Source organism: Cetorhinus maximus, chromosome 15 (assembly GCF_964194155.1).
Source record: "Cetorhinus maximus chromosome 15, sCetMax3.hap1.1, whole genome shotgun sequence".
In the NCBI taxonomy this organism is placed as follows: domain Eukaryota; kingdom Metazoa; phylum Chordata; class Chondrichthyes; order Lamniformes; family Cetorhinidae; genus Cetorhinus; species Cetorhinus maximus.
In genome coordinates this window covers 79,310,476-79,332,732 of record NC_135893.1, presented here as the reverse complement: position 1 = coordinate 79,332,732, position 22,257 = coordinate 79,310,476, and the positions used below count along the sequence as shown (strand labels likewise).

General features: G+C 45.1%; 1 protein-coding gene across 2 annotated transcripts in view; it reads right to left on the bottom strand.

Moving 5' to 3' along the window:
- Positions 1–22,257, bottom strand: part of abat (4-aminobutyrate aminotransferase) — a 204,893-nt gene that overhangs the window by 56,903 nt on the left and 125,733 nt on the right. For both annotated transcript variants that reach the window (XM_078558697.1, XM_078558698.1), the window contains exon 6: positions 4,884–4,933. In XM_078558697.1, the coding sequence (XP_078414823.1) occupies positions 4,884–4,933 (50 nt within the window). The remainder of the gene's footprint in view (positions 1–4,883; positions 4,934–22,257) is intronic.

Here is a 22,257-nt window from a genome sequence, read left to right as displayed (position 1 = left end):
CTGAAGCTTTTCGTCTGGCACTCATCAGGACAATTTGCAAGAAACTACCAATGTCAGGGGAAACAATATCTTTATACTATATGAGAAGAGAGTGCTGGTTGGTTGGCAAGTGGACTCTGATTGATTCTGGAAAGGTTCCATCAGACTGGAAAGTAGTAAAATATAACCCCACTATTCAAGAAGGGAGGGAGGCAGAAAACAGGAAACTATAGACCAGTTAATTTGACGTCTGTTGTGTGGAAGGTGTTAGAATTGATCATTAAGGAGGTAATAGCTGGGCAGTTAGAAAAGAGTTTTCAAGGAGAGTCAGCATGGTTTTGTGAAAGGAAATCAAGTTTGACCAATTTATTGGAGTTCTTTGAAGGAGTGACATGCATTGTGGATAAAGGGGAGCCTGTAGATGTACAGTACTTGGATTTCCAGAAGGAATTTGACAAGGTGCCACATCAAAAGTTATTGCATGAAGTAGGAGCTCATGGTGTAGGGGGTAACATATTGGCATGGATAGAAGATTGGCTAGCTGGCAGAAACAGAAAGTATGCATAAAATAGACCTTTTTCTAATTGGCAGGATATGACGAGTGGGTCTGTGCTGGGGCCTCAGCTTTTTGCAATTTATACCAATGACTTAGATGGGGGGAGTGATGGCTAGTAGCTAAATTTGCAGATGACATAAAAGATAGATAAGAAAGTATGTTGTGAAGAGGACATAAGGAGGTTGCAAATGGATATAGATAGGTTGAATGGTGGGCAAAAATTTGGCAGATGGAGCACAGTGTGGGAAAATATGAAGTTGTTCACTTTGATAGAAGAATAAAAAAGTAAAGTATTACTTAAACGGAGAACAACTGCAGAATTCCGAGGTGCAGAGGGATCTAGGTGTTCTAGTAAGCGAGTCACAAAAAGTTAGTATGCAGGTACAGCGAGTAATTAGGAAGGCTAATGGAATGCTATCCTTTATTACGAGAGCAATTGAACATAAAAGTAAGGATGTTATGTTTCAGTTATACAAGGCATTGCTGAGACTACGTCTCGAATACTGTGTGCAGTTTTGGTCTCCTTATTTAAGGAAGGATGTAAATGTATTTGAGGCGGTTCAGAGGAGGTTTACTAGATTGATTTCTAGAATAAGCAAGTTATCTTATGAGGAAAGGTTGGACAAATTGGGCTTGTTTCCAATGGAGTTTAGAAGAGTGAGGGGCGACTTGGTTGAAGTATACAAGATCACGTGCGATCTTGACAAGGTGGACATGGAAAAGATGTTTCCTCTTCTGGGCGATTTCACAACTGGGAGTACTGTTTAAAAATTAGGTGTCGCCCTTTTAGGACAGAGATGAGGAGAATTGTTTTCTCTGAGAGGGTTGTGTGACTTTGGAACTCTCTGCCCCAGAAGGTGGAGGAAGCGGCGTCATTGAATATTTTTAAGGCGGAGGTAGATTGATCCACATGCCTAACAAGAATCTAAGGTTATTGAGGTAGATGGGAATTCCAAACACAAACACATCAGCCATGGTCTTATTAAATGGCGGAACAGGCTTGAGGAGCTGAATGTCCTACTTCTGATGCTAATTCGTATGTATGGTTGAGGCATTCCCATGGAGAATGTACCAGTTGGTGACAGTTAACTGCCAAGCACTGTTTGAAATTTAAACCAGAAAGCTTGACTCCGACTGGTCAAGACATTACCCTCGGGAATGAACCAGTGAATGGTTGTCATGTATTTTGTTTAGCTGTAACAGGCTCAATGTGTGTACATGTTCTTTCTGTCTGCAAAGAACAGAGCCCTGTGTATTAATATATGTGGCTTCCAGTACCTGTAAATGCTCCACACTGCGAGCCCGGCTGACAATCTTAAATTGGTTGTCAGCATAATTCTTGGCACATTGAGGATTATTTAGAAAATGTTGTCCAATCGCAGAGTCACATCTAATGTTGGACACTGCTTTGAGTTTTGCAAGCACAGGCTGGTTGGGTACAGTCCGTACCTTGCCTGATGTGAACAGCAAAAGGGGCACACTGTTTGATACAATCCATCAGTCTTTGGGGTGTATGGCCTAGATACCAAACATCACATGGGCACTGAAATTCATACACCACGTTACTCATTTGTGTGATAGGCAGAAATTTTTTTGGCTTGACGGCAGCATCCTGCATAGTAGCAATGAGAAACAGTTAGTTTCACCTGTTCTCCAATTTTTTTCATACTTTGCCCTTCCAGGGTAATCTGAGATAGACTGGGCACTTTTCAGAGCCGTCAGTGATGGCCTTGGGGCTGACAGTGATGGCCTTGGGGCCGACAGTGACGGCCTTGGGCCCATTCATGAATTTGCATTATATACAGCGTGAAATGATCTGATCAGGGTAGCCATTATCCTGCAGGATGTCTTTGATGCACCCTATTTCAGCATCAAGCTTGCATGGTGAGCAAATGGCTTGGGCCCTATTAACAAGGCTGCCGATAAGGCCAATCTTATAGCGCGTGGGACTGTACGAGTCCCAACATGCGTATTGTCCAATGAGGGCAAGCTTATGGTAGACCCGGTAGAGAACCCCCGGCAGATTTCTTAACTAGTATGTCAAGGAAAGGGAGTTCATTTGATTGCTCCACTTCAAAGGTGAATTTGAGCGAAGGATAGAACCCATTAAGAGATGTAAGGAAATTATTGCATGCAGCTGAGGATTTAAACATAGCAAACGTATCATCCACATATCGGAAATATGCAAGGAGTAGGAGGTTGGTTGTCATTCCATTGAAGACACGTTTCTCATATAACCCAACAAAGGTGTCTATGAGAGATAGGTCTAGAGGGGATCCCATGGCATCACCATCTATTTGAGCATACATGGTGTCATTAAAACTGAACTCAACTGCACAAGTTGCCGAGTTTGTATGTTCAAAGAATACTGTTTCATGCAATGGTGGCAGGTCTAGGTCATCATGATATAACGCTGCAGCTCAAATATCTATGGTTTCCTCAAGTGGAACTTTGGTGAATAGGCTAGCAATGAGCACATGGACACAGCATTACTCTCAATATGCAAGTCCTATATGATCTTCATAAATTTGAAGGAATCCTTCACTGTGTATGTGGAAAACATGCTCAAAACTGGTTGTAACAATTTGCCCAGCCATTTGGCCAATTCATGCTGTGCAGAACCAGTCATAGATAAGATAGGATGTAAAGGAACATCACTTTTGTGTTGTCTTGGACAGCCCATACATACGCGGACACAGTGAGCCATGAGGAAGAACCCCGTCATATATATCACGCGGCAGCTCATTGCTCTTACACAAGTCCAGCAAGCGATTTTTTTAGCTTACTTTTGAGCAAGGCTGTCTGGTCATGTTGAGCAGCAGGTCCAATGGATATGAATTTGGTCCAGTCGTTAAGAATGGTGTGCATTTTGTTTTTGTATGCATTGAGTGCAAGACGAAAAGCTTCGACAAAATATGTCTCTCTTCAACCATTTTTCGTGTCCTTATTGGTAGCAGAAATTGTTTTATAACTGAGGGTTATGCTGTGTCAGTGGTGACCCTGATTTTAACATACAACAGATTTTAAGTAGGTGGGTATTGTGGGGAGTTGGAAACTCACCCATTGCTCCAGAATTGAAGTCTAGCCAAATTTAACTCCTGGGCCTCATTTAAATCCCGCTGACTAACTTCCTGCTAGAAATGGATGGGAAGTCAGGGGAAAAAGGCATGGCCCAGTGATTGCCTATTGACACAATGTAGGTGGCAGGCTCAGTTTCAGGGGATCTTGCATTCAATAAGGGATGAAAGTCCATGAAATGGGAGTCCTAAGCTTTTCTTGAGACTCCCTGTTGTGCCTCTTCTGGCCATGGCTCCTTTTCCTGCTGTCTTTGCCTGGCAGGTAAACCACAATATCTTTACCACTCAGGCAACCAGTTAAAATTGAATATATAATGAATGAACCTGCAGCTTTGGGAGGGTTCATTGCCACCTGCTTGGTAGAGTAGCTTAAAATATGGAACGATGGATTCCTGAAGACCTTGTGGTGGGTACGTAACCCCAGAGATTTTCTCATTCTTCCCAAAGAAGTGTTAAAATTGCCCCGATATTGGGTCAACCCATATAGTCTGGACTGGAGTTATGTGTAGGTCAGATCGTGTAGGAGTGACAGGTTTCCTTCCCTTGGAGAACCAAGTGGATTTTTTAATAACAGCATAGTAGATTGCCATTATCCTGGCGCTAGCCCACAAATTACCAGCTACTTTGAATTAAGTTCATGACATTGGTTTGCTGGGAGTTGCACGCATAATCTCTGGGTTAATAGGCCATTATCATATCCACTACTTGACTGCAAATAGTTTAAGCAGTTTTAAAAGTTAGATTACAATGTCCAACTTGGTAGTAAGGAAATTGTTCTGATTTTTTTCTGTTTTCTTTATTCTGTAATCGTGTGGAGCAGAGTTCTGATATACATGCACAGAACAGACATTTCCTTAATCTGCATTCATATAGAAAGCAGTAAAATATATATTTTTTAAACTGACAAAAGTAGTATAGACTGCAAAATCCTAATTAAATTGTTTTAATTTAAAATATAAAAATACTGCATGATGCACTATGTTGATGCAGCATCATAGGGTGGTAGCATAAAGACTTGTGTGTCCCATTTCTCCAAGTAGTACATTCCTATCCTCAGGTGTGCAGTCATGAGAGACATTAAGGAAAGGGCAGACAAAAAGATGGAGGGACATTTGTTCATGGATATTACAAGTATGGTGCTTATTAACTTGCTGGCTGCACTGACAGAGACATTACAGTTGACTGGTCAGCCTCTCAGCAAGGGCCTGGTGGCTGTGCCCCAAAGAGGGCAAGCAAATAAACAGGGGCAATTAATAAAAGGACATACTTACCGCATTTTCTGGATTCTGCAGCACTTTAACCAGTGCAGGATGGTTGTAACCTAAAACATTAAAAAAGACAACTTATCAATATGCCTTGAACATATATATATATTCATTACTGAATATGTAATGTAAGTCAGTTGTAAAGCAAATCAGTTTTCGACTAGAACTTAAACTGTATACCTTTTAAGCTTCAGACATGTCCAAACACTGGTATTTAGTACAAAACAAAAATAAAAATACCTGGAAAAACTCAGCAGGTCTGGCAGCATCTGCGGAGAGGAACACAGTTAACGTTTTTATTTTTGTTTTGGATTTCCAGCATCCGCAGTTTTTTGCTTTTATACTGGTATTTAGTAAATGGGTAGAGATCAACTATATAATTATTGGTATGTATATCAGATTTTGTTTTAAATTAAGTAAATACAATTAAATTCAGAACTTGCAAATTTCTTTTTAACTGAGTAAAAAGAAAGGTATCACATCTGTAAATTGGAAATCCAAGAATGTATATCATGGCCACCTTATCGAGTTTGCCTCTAAACATATTTCACCACAGAAACCACAATCAAGCAACAACTAGGTTGAAAAGCATAGTATGGTTAAATGATTAAAAACCTTCCACAAAGCCAAACACTACTCTGCATCCTCAAAAAATTGTTGTGATCTTTCTGAATGTCCTGTAATCACACCAGGGAATCACATTGATAAAAGCAAAATACTGCGGATGCTGGAAATCTGAAATAAAACAGAAAATTCTAGAAAAACTCAGCAGGTCTGACAGCATCTGTGGAGTGAGAAACAGACTTAACGTTTTAACTCCATATGACCCTTCTTGATAAACTGTTTATCGAAACACCCAACTATTCACAATTGGCTTTGTTCTCTCACATTAGACAAAGTGTATACATTTTCTGATATTGAATGTTGTAACAGGATGGTGGTGAAATCAGAGTAAAAAATACCTTGAGTTGTTTCAGACGTCAGTTTTAAGATATATGCTGATGACATCCAGCTCTACATCTCTGTCATCTTTCTCCACCCCTTCATTGCCATCAAACTCCTGATCCAATATACAGCCTTTGATGAGCTGCAAGTTTCCCCAACTAAACATCAGGAAGATGCTAGGTTAACCCAGACTGTTCACTACCTCCGTGTCTCATCCTGCATGCAGCTTCGAACTCCATATCTTCTCCATGACAAAGACCTCAGTAACACTGCCTGCCTTTGCCTCTACTTTAACTCATCTGATGCTGAAGTATTCATCTATGCCTCTGTGACCTCCAGTCTTTACTATTCCAATAGCCTCCTGGCCAGCCTTCACAAACTTCAGTTCATTCAAAACTTTGCTGCTTGCACTCCATCCTGCACCAAGACTCACTTACCCAGCACACTTGTTCTCACTGGTCTACATTGGCTCTCAGTCCCCCAGTCCCTCACATTTAAAATTCTCAATCCTTGTTTTTAATTCCCCTTATGCCCTCACCCATTTCAATCTCTGCAATCTCTATGAGCCCTACAATCCCCAGCCCCTTGAGATCCCTGGCCTCTTCTGCACAGCCCTTCAGCCCACTATTTGAAAGCCAAGTGAGCAGTTGTCCCATGGTCTGGAATTCCATCTGTAAACCTCTCCCACCACCTTCTCCTCTAACGCTCTCTTTACATTTTGCCTCAGTCACCCCTTCTATAATCTTATTCTTTGTCTCTGTTTTTGATCATGATACTGTAAATAGGCTTGCTCTATATTTCCATGTTAAAAGACGCTAAAGATGAGAATTCTGCTAATGTCACAGTAAAGGAAGTGGCTATACAGAGATTGGATAGGGCAAATAAAGAGGAGCTACTTAAAAAGGTTGGGAGTGCTCAATGAAGAATAGTCACCCAATCCAGATGAGATGCATCTCGGTTGCTGTGGGAAGCAAGGGCACAGATAGTGGAGGCCCTGACCACATCTTCCAATCCAACTTAAATGTGGGAACAGTGCCAGAGGACTGGGGAAAACTCACGTCAGAAAGGGAGAAAACAGGCAAGCAAGACTGGATTCCAGGATTCCCACCCCAATTCCTGTTATGTAGCACTTTTTAAAGTGCGGGATAAGGATGCGGGTTGTGAGCCCGCACACAGCAATCCCGACACCAGGGGCAGGATTTTACGCGTTGGTGAGCGGGGGCGGGGCCCGCTCACCGACGCGAAAAATGACGCGTGGTGACGTCAGGCGGAACTCCCGACATCACCGTGCCCCATTTAAATTTTCAGATAGGCAGAGTCACAGCAAAATCAGCTGCATGCCCGCCGGCCATTGACAGAGTCAATTAAGTAATTAAAGGACTTGCCCGTCCAACCTTAAGGTTGGCGGGCAGGCCAGGAGCTTCGGTGCGAATTAGAAAAAGCATGAAACTTCATCCACGGGCAGGATGAGGTTTCATGTAGGCTTTTAAAAATTTTAATAAACTTCTTGTAAAAATTATGGACATGTCCCAACTCATGTGACAGTGTCACATGAGGGGACATGTTAGGGAAATTTTATTTTTCTATTTTTAGCTTCTTGACATTTAGAGTCGATCTCCCTGAGGCTGCACTTATCCTCAGGGAGATGAGTGTGCTCTTTCATGCGCATGCGTAAAAGAGCGCACTCTTGATTTTGGTAATCCCCACCCCCCCGCGCTCACACAGGGAGTGCATAGCGCTTATGTGCGGACATCACGCTGGGCAGGCCTTAATTGGCCCATCCACATAAAATGGCACCGTGCCCTCGATCAAAAGTGCGCCTGCCCTTCAACTTTGCCCCCGATGGGGGTAAATCTTGCCTCAGCAGTTCCATTGTGGTGGATGGCAATTCCAGACACCCCCCACCAATTTTCATGCAGTTAGGCCAGCTTCTGAAGGAGAGATGGTTCACGCCAGCTCAGAGGTGCTGTGAACTATGCTTGTTCTGGAGTTGGGAACCTCTTGACAGGTGAGTTTAAAAGGTGTTGCTAACTTTGCACGTCATAATGTAATGCTGTATAAGAAGTTAAGTATGTTTTTAATCCAGTGAATTGATGATTGGGCTTTGTTTAGAAAAGGTAAGTGACCATTAAGTTAGCCAGTATTTTGAAAGTGGCAAAGTCTTCAGATGCATTAGATTAATTTATCCAGTGGATAAAGTGCTCTTCTGCATTGAACAGTATTGAGAATCAAATTTTACTGTGTCAACCTTGTGCTTTGATTTTGCATTGATTGTAAGGTCAACCATCTGTTCAGCCTGTGAAACAATGCAATAAGTGGCTGAGTTCTTTGATTGACAGGTCAGTATCTGTTTAGCCTTTGAAGAGTGGAACAGATGGCCAACTGTTCTACTACTTCAAAGACTTTAATATATTCAGCTCTGGAGGTTTTGTTGACACAGTTATGCAATGTAATCTCATTATGAATGCTTGGTTGAGTTCCAAACCCCACTAATAGATTCAGCTTAGCAGGGGTTATTGACATAGCTGTTAGGGGGACTGAGTTTTGTTGAGGTTGACAGTTTTATGAGCTCTTAAGAGGATTATATTTCTTGAAGTGGTTTTTGAATAGCTTTTTGTTTATTTTGACAATTTAATAAGATTAATGGTTTTTCAAGTTTGAATCACTGTGTATTTGATTAGCAGTTTTAGAAGCATCTCAGAAACTTCACAATATTATTATGGAGCTCATGAGTTCTGTCCATAATGGAAATTCAGTGAGTGGGCCTGGGGAAATATGGGAGGCATGGGGGTATGGAGGGGGGCATGATGGGATGTTGGAGGGGTGGGGAGGGGATGGGGGGGGCGTGAGGGCTAGAGTGCCTAATACTCAGGTAAAGAATTGGGCTTCTGTCCCAGCGAATGGAGCCGGGTCTTCTAACATGTCCACCTCAGCTTTCCCCAGCCTCCATTCCCACCTCAGGCCTGCTTTGGGAGGTGGAGGTCCTGACTCCAGCCCGTTCCTAACACTTCACCATGAAAATAGTGTGGATGGGCACTGCTGGACAGGAGGTGGGGTCGCAATGTCAGGAAATCTTCTGACTCATAATTCCTGCCTCAAAGGGGAAAATATGGCCCTTTAAAGGGGCAGAAAGCTCAGAAAGTATTGGTGAACAGTTGTTTTTCAGACTGGGCAGGCACATGGCAGGTGCAGTTTAGAAGTGTGAAATGATGCATATTACTAGGATGAATGAGGAGCAGCAATATAAACTAAAGGGGATTCAGAAATAGAGAGGACTGGTGGTGTACATACACAATGTTTGAAGCTGCAAGGCCAAGTGGAGAACACTGTTTTAAGCATTGGGATCCTGGGTTTAAAAGATAAAGGCATAAAGTACAAAAGCAAGGAAGTTATGTTAAACCCAACTGTATTAATTCAATTCTGGGCACCACACTTTAGGAAAGATGTCAAGGCCTTAGTGTAGAGGAGATTTATTAGAATGGTACCAGGGGTGTAGAGCTTTAGTTATGTGGACAGACTTGAGAAGCTGGGGTTGTACTTCCTAAAACAGAGAAGGTTAATGGGAGATTTAATAAAGGTGTTCAAAATCATGAAAGGCTTCGACAGAATAAGTAAGGAGGAACTGTCTGGCAGAAGAGAGGGTGTAAGGGTAATTGCAGAGCCAGAGGCGAAATGAGGAAGTTTTGTTTTACGCAGCGAGCTGTGATGGGAAATGTGCTGAAAGGGCGATGGAAGCAAATTTAATAGTAACATTGAAAAGGGGTTTGGACTAATTATTGAAGGGAAAATATTTGCAGAGCTATGTAGAAGGGTCAGGGGAATGGGACTAATTGGATAGCTCTTTCAAAGGGTTGGCTGAAGCCCGATAGGCCAAATGACTTCTTTCTGCATTGTACTTTTCTATTGTTCTAAATCAATGTAAGTTGTTATTATTGATAGTAATGCAGTCAAGGTGAAATTTTTGGTGTCATTTAAAGAGCCATTTAAAATTTAAGAAAAAGGCAAAAATAAATCGAGTAATTCATGTGCACAATGAACGTTTACAGTTTGACTATTACAAATCAACAGATTGGTAAGTTATAATATTTATCATAACCATTGTGATCTTGTCTCTAATGTGAATCTCATCAATTTTTCCCTGCCCTGATTCTCATGCTGGCTTTGTATGTAAAGATCTGCCTTTCCTGTTCAGGAATCAAACTAAATGATGTTACTGATATTACAGCTCTTCTGGGCTCTTACAGAACCCTAACTGTGAGGGCAGCATTAGAAGTGAGGCAGCGCTTGGAGAGGTTTGCTGGTATCAGAAGGGCTTAGGTAAATTTACCCAACTTTGTAAATATACTTTCTCCTCCCTCATAGAAAATGGGGCACCAATACCAATAGTTTCTGTCCTGCACCCTCAGGGAGTGAACATGCAGAGAACATTTACGCCTTCCCACAAAACTCTTAACACTACAGAAACCAGAGGGTACAATTACAGTGGCTTACAGTAATATACTTCACTGTTGTGGCAAAGTTTACTCAAGTTCACATATGTCTGCAGTGTGGCCTCAGCTGGCCCTAAAATCTCACTTTCAAAAACTGGACAAATATCAAATCAAGGATACAAGGTTCAAGGTCTGAGGGGAACCTGCCATCAGTAAGACTCTGTGCCATAAGGAAAGCCTAATCAAATCTGTCCTACTGCATAAAGCATGCATTGGTTACCTCACAAATTATCTTTGTTGATATGTTGGCAACTCAAATTTTTCTCTTAAGTAGGTCTTCAGAAATAATCAATCAATTTTCATGTGTAGCCAGTAATTGGAAGTAAATATATATTTTTGCTATGTTGTTTCACACTGAACATTTCTGAAATGCTAATCAGAACATTGCGATCCAGTACTAATTGCTAAAGGGAAAAAAAATCATTTTTGTTAGGGACTAGAACCTCTGCCCATGTTTTGCCAAATAACAGCTGGAAGTCTTTTAAGGAATGTTAATGTAATTGGCCTTGACACCAGTACCATTTTTAGTCAACATTAGATATATGTTTGGACATAGAGACAATCTGACAAAACTTGCATAAGAAGCACCAATGTTATCCAACAGATTCTTGTTAATCATCAACAGCTAAATTTGTGAATCTTTTATCAGCGTGCTGCTTAAGTGTGGATACACTTCCTCAGTGTTTTTGCAGGAAGACTTCCACTAACAGTAGCACAACAAATAACAGAATTGTAAATGTTAAACATTTGTACAACAAACTTGAAGAATCTGCAAAGGATTACACACAAGGGCTCCAAACTCAAAATTAATTTCTTCAACATTCTGAAAACGGTCTTTATCTCTTTCAAAATATTCCACACAATTTTTTTCCTGAAAGGGTCAAGTTTAAGGCCAGTTTAGCTGTGCCATTATGAATGTATGTGTGTGTTGATTATAGCATCGATCCCAATGAAGATTCCCAGTACAGCAATTCAAATTCCATTAAAGGTTAGAAAACAAGCTTGAACACTTTGAAGAAAATGGCTTGCAACTGTTGACATCACAAAACTGAGTTTCCCTGTTCAGGTGCCCTTGTATCATGGTTTTGTATCCTAAAGTAATGGGCCATTGAAGGCTTAAAGAAACTATTTGAATTTTTGATGAATGTGAGCAGACAGATAATGTACAACTGGGAACAATGACTAGGTTACTACACATGAGGAAAACTTGAGTGAAGAAATAAAAGTCTCACAAGCTGAATAAACCAGATATTCTGCCATTCTTCTTTGAATCATACAACAAGTGCAACACAAAGTGCAGAGAAGTGTTCTAACATTTTATTTTGGTGCTGTGAAGCTTATTGTAAGTGAAGGATGAGTTTCGAATATTCCCTATTAGACTATGCAGGTTGGAACTAACCTTATTCCAGTTGTGGTTAGCATGGGAATATTTTTAATAAGTAATAAGTAGCCTTTTCTTCCTTTCTCCTCTTCTACCAGCTCTATTTCTCAAACCATTGTCATTTGGCCTTCCCTTTGCTCCATTGTTGACAGAGACGTCAAGCTGTCCCTGCCCTGCTCTTTGGAACTCATTTCCTAAAACTGTTCTCCATCTCTCTTTCTTCCCTAGACTATAAAAACCTTCTAAAAGTCTGTCTTTTCAGCCCTAGTTTGATGTCCTCTCCCAATTCCCATCACTTCATGGCATCCATTTCTTTTCTATGAGGCACCATGGGACATTTCATTAGGCTAAACTATCATATGAATGCACAAAATAAAAGCAAAATGCTGAAATGGGACAGTTAGGATTGGCATTAAAATATATACAGCAGAGACATTAATAAGCTTCGAGTAGACTCAAGGGGGATGATGGGATACTTGACATTCTGGAGATGAACAAAAGGAGCTGCTCACCCCTGTGTAAATATGAAGGAGATAAAAGGAAATTCAATTTCAGACAGGGCTTGGAGGTCATGTGTTGTCTAGCTCTGATTAGGTCAAAAGAAATTCACCAGGTGATTTATGTATTAAAATAATCAGTCATTAGTGGCTATTTAACGCGATCCTGTAGTGATTAGTGGTTGTTAATGAGATCTAACAGTAACGTTTGGAAGTAAGAATTATAAAAGGGTGCTGCAAACTGTAATATTTTGAGAGGTTTCCCTTGGAAGGCTTACGAACCTTCTCACGGACATGCTTGAATAAAGGTGTTTTACTCACTTGAGCCTCACAGACTCCAGAGTGGCTGTTTTTCTCCACAACACTGTGGTTGCTGGAAATCTGAAATAAAAACAGGAAATGCTGGAAAAACTTAACAGGTCTGGTAACATCTATGGAGAGAGAAACAGAGGGCGGAATCGTCCCAGATTTGCACTAAGTGCAGTAGTGGACGGGTAAAACGCCCGCTGGCCACAATGGTGGGTTTTCACGCTGGATTGTCCCAAATCCGGCGCATTAGTTATGCATTCTCAGGAAACACGCCATTTCGATGGTGGGCGTGCTCTCATTCGCTCACCACGCCATCACCTCACTGCTTCATCATGCTGGGCACCATATGCAAAGTCCAGCCGTGCTTCCAGCCTACGACTACTGCAGGGAAGGTGTCCATGAAAGGCAAAAAGACTGCAGCCCCCAGGTTTGGTGACGCGTTACTGGAACGCCTTTTGGATGCCGTGGAGGCCTGCCACGATGTCCTATATCCTTGCTCTAGCCTCAGGACGGGCAGCGGCATGACCAACCAGGCTAGAGAGGTGGTGGGAGGGGTGGTCAGTACCAATGCTGCACAGAAGAAGTTGGCCATCCAATGCATATAGAGGATGAACGATCTCATCCATTCAGCCAGGGTATGGCAACTATCTGATCACTATAAACTCACACACTCAAGCCCATCACACATTCACTGGCATCTCACTCACTGCCAGCTCAAGCGACATCGCCATCCATTCTCTCACACACACCCTCACATGTCCATCTGGCCTCATCTCCTCTGGAGACTGCTTCCTCAGCCCTTACTATCTTGAGGCCACTTGCACATATTAACATGTGCCCCCACACACACTCTGGGTTACCCTCCTTTCCAGCAAAGCCCTCATCCTGCAGCCTCTTACCTTGCCTGAGACCACTTTTCCCCTTTCGCCAAGGAAACCCTAGCCCTGCAGTCATTGAAAAGTCACCCACATATGGCTGATCTGGTAGGTAGGGACATGCTCGTGAGTCTCTCTAAAAGCGATGTGGTGCTGTCTGTGAAGCCTGGTGCTGATGACTGAGTGCTGACTGAAGCAAAGTAGGCAAACAAACCTTGAAGTCCCGAGCAAAGTACAGCCCGCCAGGTGCACATCGCTAATGTGCTGTTGTGAAACATGTCGTTGGGAAGGGCAGATGATCCAGCAGGGGTGGGAGGGTGGGGAGGAGGCGGGTGTGGTGGGGGAGAACGATTCCGGTGGGCTGGCCTAATAATGATATGCAGATGTATTACAATGAGGTTCCCGACATCCGATGGCAGGAAACGTGGCCTGCCATTGGCGGGCTGAGTGGACGATCGCAAACTGGTTTCACGCCGTTGTGAAACTGTTCACGCCATATTGTCCGCTCACACCTGATGCCAGCGGGCACGGAAAATCCCGCCCACAGTTAATGTTTCGAGTCCAATAGGACTCTTCTTCGGAACTGTCATATTAGACACAAAACGCTAACTCCATTTCTCTCTCCACAGATGCTGCCAGACCTGCTGAGTTTTTCCACCACTTTCTGTTTTTATATCATAGGAATGCAACCTGTTTCATTCCAAGTCTCCACACCCAATCAATTATGGGGCAACTTATTCCCATCTTTCTGCAGCTAGGAAATATTTGCTTTGGGTGACAAACTTTCCCTGCCACTGGGCATGTTTGATGTGATAAACAAGAAGTATATTTATCTATTATGGATTATTTGCTGCATTCTTTCATGTTGGTCACAGCATTCATGTCTACAATTAGATGCTATTAGCTGTTTCTGCAGGCTACAGAAAATGCACATTCCAGCTGGACCCAAAAATAAGGCTCTGGTGTGTATAGATTGATTATTGCCATCATCTTGAATGGGCGCCCTCATTTTGAAGATTTGTCAAAGGGATAGGTTAATGGGTCAGGTTATTCCATTGAATTACGAATATCGTGTGGGGCCGCTCAGTGTACGTCCTTTATTGGCAGCTTTTTTAATGTGGTATGGTGCCATACAGAAAGGAACACTACTCTTGGTAGCTTAGTTCCACTTGAGACGCCATAAGTGTCGCACTACTACCATTGAGGTGTTGTATTACTTCCATTGATATCTCAAATCACTGAACAGTTGGTGTGTGGAAAGCAGATTCTGAGCAAGGAAAGTGTTATTCGGAAGGGTGACCAAAGTTTAAGTGAAAAGATGGGTTTTGTGGAGGTTTTGTATTGGGGGAGCGGGAGGTGGAGGCACAAGGGTTAAGGGAGAGAAATCCAGTGAGTAAGATCCACGCAGTTGAAGACTTTGCTATCAATGATGGATGGAGAGAGGGGAGAGCGAGCAAGAATCCAACATATGAGGAACGGAGAGTTTGGTGGGGTGTGGAGGAGTAGACAATGTTGCGGACAAACTTTGGAAGTGGTAAAGGCATGCATAACATTTTATTTGGTGCAGGGACTGCAGCAGCAGTAGAGGTAGGCAATGTGGGGAAGTGAAGTAGGCACAGTGATATGCAGCATATGGGGTTGGAAAACCACACACGGTTAAACAGAGTCTTAAGGCTGCAAGGAGTCTGCTTTAGCCTGAGACGGTATCGGGTCTGGGGATGGAATCAGTAGCAGGTACCAAAATGATGGCTTTGCAGTTCCCAATAGTGCCATAAAACACCCGAACGAAACAGATTTATAACTACAGGAAATGAAGATATGACTGCTCTAGTCATACAGTATCAGATTTAAGAAGCATAAATCTATATATTACTGGAATGTATTTTAAAAGGGTTTATCAAGGCATATATTTTAGAAAAGGTATTGTTACTAAGCCTCATTAAATAAAAAGGTTGAAGGAATAACATTGCTTTGATGTTACTTACCAAAGTAACGTGAATCTGCATTTCAATTTTAAATCCCATAAGAATACTGGTATTTCAATAGCATGGTTACCCAATGGTTGATCATTGTCAAATAAACCTCGTCCACTCTTGATGAAAGTACTCATGAGTCAAGTGTTGACTCATGCACAATATTCTTGGCTGAAGACTCAGTATACCAACACAATTCAGTTCCAGAAAGGGAAAGCTGCCTCCCCCTTATTTTACCCCTCTTATTCAAACACCCATCCCTAAAACAGCACTGTACTCCAACAAGAGTCCAAGCCAAGAACAGGCTGCTCAGTTTGAGCGAAAGTTAAGCCTAGCTCTCTTAAGTGAGAGATCAAAGCTGTTCCTTACAGCTCTAAAGTATTTCTTTTCAACTCTCCTTTGGCTTTATTTGGGGACTTTGCTTGTGTGTAATTTCCTGATTACATTTAGTTTATTTAACTAGTGGAATGAATTGTGGAGTGATTTTTTTTGTTGTTGTTGCCAATTTTGTCCTTTTGTACTGGAGTATAATCCCACGGACAGTTAGTACTTTTCATGTGAGTGCTTACACAGCCTCCCAGTAAGCAATTTAACCATAGAGAGTAAATCCACAAAAGTGGACTTTCCCACATGACAAGCTTGAGTTATCATCTGGAACTGGAGACTTCATTGCTTTTCTCCCAACCTAGAGGCTCTAAAGTCAATTGTTGTGCCATACTTGCAGTTCCAGCTGAGAGCAGGTAACTCAACACAGACTAAGGGCAGAATTTTCCCAGATTTGCACTAAGTGCAGTAGCGGGCACGTAAAATGACGTTATTCCCACCAGCCACGATGGCGGGTTTTCACGCCCTATCGTCCCAAACCTGCCTAATTATTTATGCACTCCCGGGAAACACGCTGTTTCCATGGTGGGAGGGCTCTCATTCACTTGCCCACCATCACAATGCTGATGCATCACGCCGGGTGTCATGTTTAAAGTCCAGCCGCAAGCACAGCGCTCATTACTTCCAGCTCACCACTGCTGCCCGGCAGACATGGCCAGCAAAGGAAAAAAGACCACGGCTATCCGCTTCAATGACCGGTCCCTCGAGCCATGGAGGCCCGCCAGGATGTCCTGTACCCCCACTCTGGCTGCAGGATGGGCAGCAATGTGACCAATCCAGCTTGGGAGGCTGTGGCAGCGGTGGTCAGCGTCAATGCCTTTCAGAAGAGGACAGCCACCCAGTGCCGCAAGAGCATGAATGATCTCCTCCGTTCCGCCAGGGTAAGTCACCCTTCTCATTATTCTCAACTCATACACTCACAAACCCATCACACATCCACAGGGCCCTCACTCATTGCTGGTTCAAGGGACATTACCATTCACTCTCTCACACTCACCATCATTGTCCTCATCCTGTCCATGGGACCACTCAACACCCAAACAGGCCGGGCATACTTATCATCTGGCCTGGCAGGCGTCCTGCTTACACTCTCTCCATCTCTATTCATGCAGGACAAGCTGGCACACAACAAGAGAGCGAGGTCGCAGACCGGTGGAGGAATGTCTGAAATCAAGGTCCTCATGGACTTTGAAAACGAAGCCATACAGCTGGCCGGCGAGGATCTGGACCGGTCCTGTGCTGACGGTGAGGTCAGCGCTGCTCTACCAAGTGAGGGCCCAGCAGTGCAACATCCATCAGACAACCATGCTGTGAGTGATGCGTCCTGTTTCACAGGCCACTGCCATGCACTAATTATCTCCCCTTGCTATCGCAGGCACATCTGCCAAACAGCCGACAGAGTCCATGACCCAGGGCCTCCAATCAATCTTCGAAGAAACCTCTGCAGAGGAATCTGAAGGCATCCTCCCTGAAATCCCGTCACAGTGCTCACCCACACCCTCCACCAGCTCAGAAACACACACCTCGGTGGGACCTAGCTTCTGAGTAGCCCCGGGATTACAATCTGGTGAGCACATCGCACTGTCTGATCCACAGCAGGCAGCAGCAGGGACTTCCCAGGTCCCTGGCACTCAGAGGACTGCTGGAGGCCAGAACGTTGCTTAGTCCGAGTCAGATGACGAGCCTCTGGACTCAGTCATGTCACAGTTGCTGGAGCTGCAAAGGCAAGCTCAGGAACATCAGGGAGGGATGTCTGCTGCACTTCTCAGATTGAGGAGCCTGTCTGCCTTCAGGCTGAGGTGAAAGCACCGACATGCCAACGCACTGAGATCAACATTGGTAGAGTGGTGGCTGCCATGGAGACCTTGGTCCAGGACGTTGCTGCTGCACTGCTGCACGGGCTCAACTCCATCGCTGATGCCATAGTTGGCCTCCAACAGTGTGCATGCGAGAAGGGTGTGGGGCAGCTCGATCTCACTCCAGCTGCCCTTGCTCCTCAGGGAGTCAGCCTGGGGCCCTCGGGCACCCATAGGGAGGAGGATCAGCAAGTGCACGCTCCGGGGCCATCCCACCCAGGTGACTCCGGGAGTGTCCAGCCCATCCGATTCCCATCTTCCTGTGACCTCAGCAGCTCTAGTTCCATAGGCCGAGGAGGGTGCCACTGCCACACAGCAGGATGCCAAAAGCAGGCCGGGGCCCTCCAAGTCTCGGCCCTCCAGAGAACGCTCGCCAAAGTCATCACAGACAGGGCGTCGCAGTCAGCAGGCTGCCTCCACCTCCGCTGTGGATGTCCGGGGAGCAACAAGACGTAGAGGCAGGGTTAGGAAAGTTAAAGAGAATTAGTTGCACAGTCTGGGCACGGGTGTGAATCACTTGTACATAATGTTCACTATTGTCAATAAACTCCCAAGAATGTCTCCCTGCCGATGGCTCCGTGTTCTGATGAGCAGTGTTCTTGTCACTCAGATGTGAAACCTTTCTGCACAAGATAAAGGCAGGTGTCTCAGTCCAGGGCCTTTTCCCTGTGCTCTGTGCAGCCTTCAGACCAAAGTGATGGTCCGGCCTCACACTCCCTGGAAACATTACTGATGCCTGCATCTCGGCAGTCCTGGTCATTGCTGCCAGAATGTAGTGGGCAAGCACCACAGAGTTCTATCATTCTCTCGGTGTGCTCTCAGCACCTTTAAGGAGGCGCTGGCCCCCATCTCTTCAGCATCTGTGACCATTGATGCTGTGCTCCAGCTCCTGAAGGGATCAGGTGCTGAATGCGGACAAAGTATCAGATGCTTTTAAAGTTTCCTGACTGCGTCTCTGTGATATGACCCTGATCATGGAGTGCAAGCGAGCTGCCCTTGGCCAGACAGGAGTCAGACATCCTCAAAGGCTATGTAAAGATTTATGGAGTGTCCTCACTGCATGTCGTATTCATCCTCCTGCAGTTGAGCAACTATTAGGGCTTCTACTGCATCTCCATAACAGGGGCATTCTCACAGAGGGTATTGGCACTGCCATAAGCCAGGCTGGAGTCAAACGTTCACAAATGCAATGTGAGGATTTATGGGGACACCTCACTGCATATCGTCATCACCCTCCACAAATCTGGCAGCTATGAAGGCCTCCCGAGCACGCCTGCCTCGTCTCGCCAATGCGAGAGTCTCATTCCCATCATCACCTTTGAGGACCTCCTCACCCTCATCCCCATTGGCATCCTCATCAGAGGAGACGTGCAGCTCCTCCATCTCCCCCTCAGCCAGCTCATCTCCCTGTTGCAGCGCCAGGTTGTAAAGGGTGCAGCAGATGACAGCAATGCGTGACACACCTCTGCGGACTGTATTGCAGGGCTTCACCAGACCGGTCCAGGCACTGGAACCTCATCTTCAGCATCCCGATGGTCTGCTCCACCAAATTGGAGCTGCAGTATGAGCCTCATTATAGCGTCACTCTGTTGTAGTCTGAGGTTGCCACACGGGTGTCATCAGCCACGGCCTCTGCAGGTAGCCCTTGTCCCCGAGGAGCCTCTGTGGATCCTGTAAGACTCCAGGGATCTGTGACTGACTGAGGACGTGGGCGTTGTGCACAATCCTTGGAAACTGTGCGCACACCTACAGGATGCGTTTCTGGTGGTTGCATACCAGCTACATGTTCAGTGAGTGGAAGCCCTTGTGGTTGGTGTAGTCCACCGTGTGTAGCAGTGGAGACCTGAGCACCACATGGGTGTAGTCAATCACATCCTGCACCTGTGGGAAACTCGAGATATGGGCGAATCTAATGGCCCTTGCATCCTGGCTGTCTGGGTCCTGGGCAAAATGCACAAAGTTGTGTGCCCTCGAGAAGATGGCATCCGTGACCTCATGGATGCATTTGTGGGTGGCGGTTTGTGAAATCCCACAGAGGTCACCTGTGGAGCCCTGACAGGAACCACTGGTGTAGAAATTGAGCACCGCTGTCACTTTCACAGCCACTGGCAGTGGATGCCCTTCATGTCCCTTTGGCGCCAAGTCCTGCAGTAAATGCCAGATGTGAGCAACCAGGTCCCTAGACATGCGCAGTCGTCGGTGATGCTGGTTCTCGGTCATCTGCAGGAATGAAAGGCAGCGTCGAAAGACCCTGGGTGTCATGAGGCGCCGACCAGCCGTGGCTTGCTGTCGCTCCTGGGCAGCGTGCGCGGGAGCCCTGCTGCCTCTTCTTCCTGAGGTTGCTGCTCGTGCATTTGCGCAGTGAGGAGCCTCAGTCGCTCTCTCCTCCATCTTCTACGGTCTCTGGAGGCCATCAGGCATACAGCTAGGTCACTAGGCTCCATTCTCCTAATGTGGTCCTCCTGTAGCATGAAAGAGAGAGAGACGTGGTTATCATGGCTGTACTTAGCACCTTTCCTGGCCCTGTGTGACGGCCCTTTAATGCCCCCCAGACAGTGCTGACCACCCCTCGAAGGGCCACATATGAGTGCGCTGCATGCCTGCCCTGTCATCCTGTGACATGGAGGAGACTGCTCCTATCTGGGATGCTGAGATTGCAAGGGGCTGTGAGCGCCTCTAGCAGTGGCTGCTACATGGCCAGCATAGGCGAGGAGATCATACAACATGTGCAGTCCAACTGCTGCGTGGTCCAATAAAGTGGTGGCGGACTCGCAGTCTGTGCCGGGGGGTGGGTGGCGATGGGGAGGGTAAGGGGGCTAAGATCTGGAGCACTTGGTGGCACGTTGGTGTCTCCACATTGCTTGCGTGGGCAGGCAGTCTAGGAGCCCGGCCCCAATCATATCATTGTGGCTGCGCCTGAACTGTCTCAGTTGCAGAGGAATGGTCAGTTTATTCAGGTGTCCCTATTGCGTGGCCACTTCCCTCGACAACAGTCGCCTCTGAGGCTGGGCAGCAACTGCCCCCGGACAACCCCCTCAACAGCAGTCACCTTCAAGGTTGGGCAGCAGTTATCTCCGGACACCCCCCTGACAACAGTCACCTCTGTGGCAGAGCGGCACTTCATCCCGGCTTCCCTGTGCCCCTGAAGCCTGCGTAGCACCAGGCGACTCTGGTGAGCTCTGCGGAACGATGTTGTTCACTCACCTCCAGTTCCCCCAAAGTGAAGGCCGCCAAATGCACGTTGCCTGTGTGTAGTTGTGAATCACGTCGACGTGCTTTCCCACCGACGTGGACGGATGATCCGGCGGGGGTCCAAGAGCCTAGCGGGCTGGCCTTTTAATGATATGCTGATGTATTACAATGAGCTCCCCAATGATCGTTGGCGGGAAACGCGGCCTGCCATTGGTAGGCTGAACGGACAATCGTGACCCGCCTTCCCACCATTGTGAAACTGATTGTGCCACATTGTCTGCACACGCCACCTATCGTGCCCGCTGCCAGTGGGCAAGGAAAATTCCACCCTAAGAAACAAGTTTGAGAATATTATGATCATATGTCTTTAGGTCTACAACAGTGCTTTTACTTTAGGGCCATTCGAGGGAGCGTGGGGGAGGTTGTGGGGGGCAGTGGGGACATGGAATACTTTGGTAATAAACAAAACACTTGCATCAAATATAAATACTAGAGAATTTTCTTTGCAGATTATTCAATTGTGCATATTACTGGAATACTTAATCCCAGCATAACTATTTTTAGCAACTTAGTTGGATAGTCATTGGGATTCAACTTGGTTATAAAACATAAGTGCTAACTGACAATTTTACAAAGCAAAACAAATCACAATCCAATAAACTTCACTGACTGTTCACACTAACTTTGTAGAACCACATGCACGATTTAATATTCCATTCATATGGATTCTTTCATTCTCTCCACCAAGTTACATGAGTTCTGGTTCTATCACATTGCACAGACCTCTATTAGTTTCCTGTCATTACTGATAAATGTCTAAAGGATACAAACAAATCTGGGACAAAAACTGTCTGACAGATTCAATCTTCCTGATAGACTCCAGCTTAATCAATGGTCCTGAACTTTTTGAATACAAAGAGAATCGATCAGTCATCTGAAAATGTAATTGCACAATACACTAACAGCCCACACAGCTGTTTGCTTGTGGTAGTGCTTTAGTTACATCACAATCTGGACAGTCAGGCTGAGGTTTTCTTCACGATCCATGAAAGAAATATGATGCTGCAGGGCTTATGCGCGTCCAACTCACCTGCTATTTACCCCGGGCAGTTTTCTGAGGTTATTATACCCGACTGCATTTGGGAACTTGACATAGCAGGGAAAGAGGCATGGTACCATGGGTGAAAGCTGTTGTTGCATTGAACAGATGCCTGGTGCAATTTAAAAACAGCAGGGGGCCTTGAGGGACAAAAGGATCTGACATCCTCAGATGAAGAGAGCCATGCTCAGCAATAAAAGCCTGACAATTCATCCCTCCATCAACTGGCAGTCTGGCTTTGGCTCTTCAAACATTTCCTGGAGCTGCACCACTTTTAGCAATGCCACACACCTGTTTCGGTGAAGCATTCTTAGCTCGCAGCATTGGTAAGGAGAAAATGAGCAGAAATGTGACTTACATTATTACCAGGCCAACATCA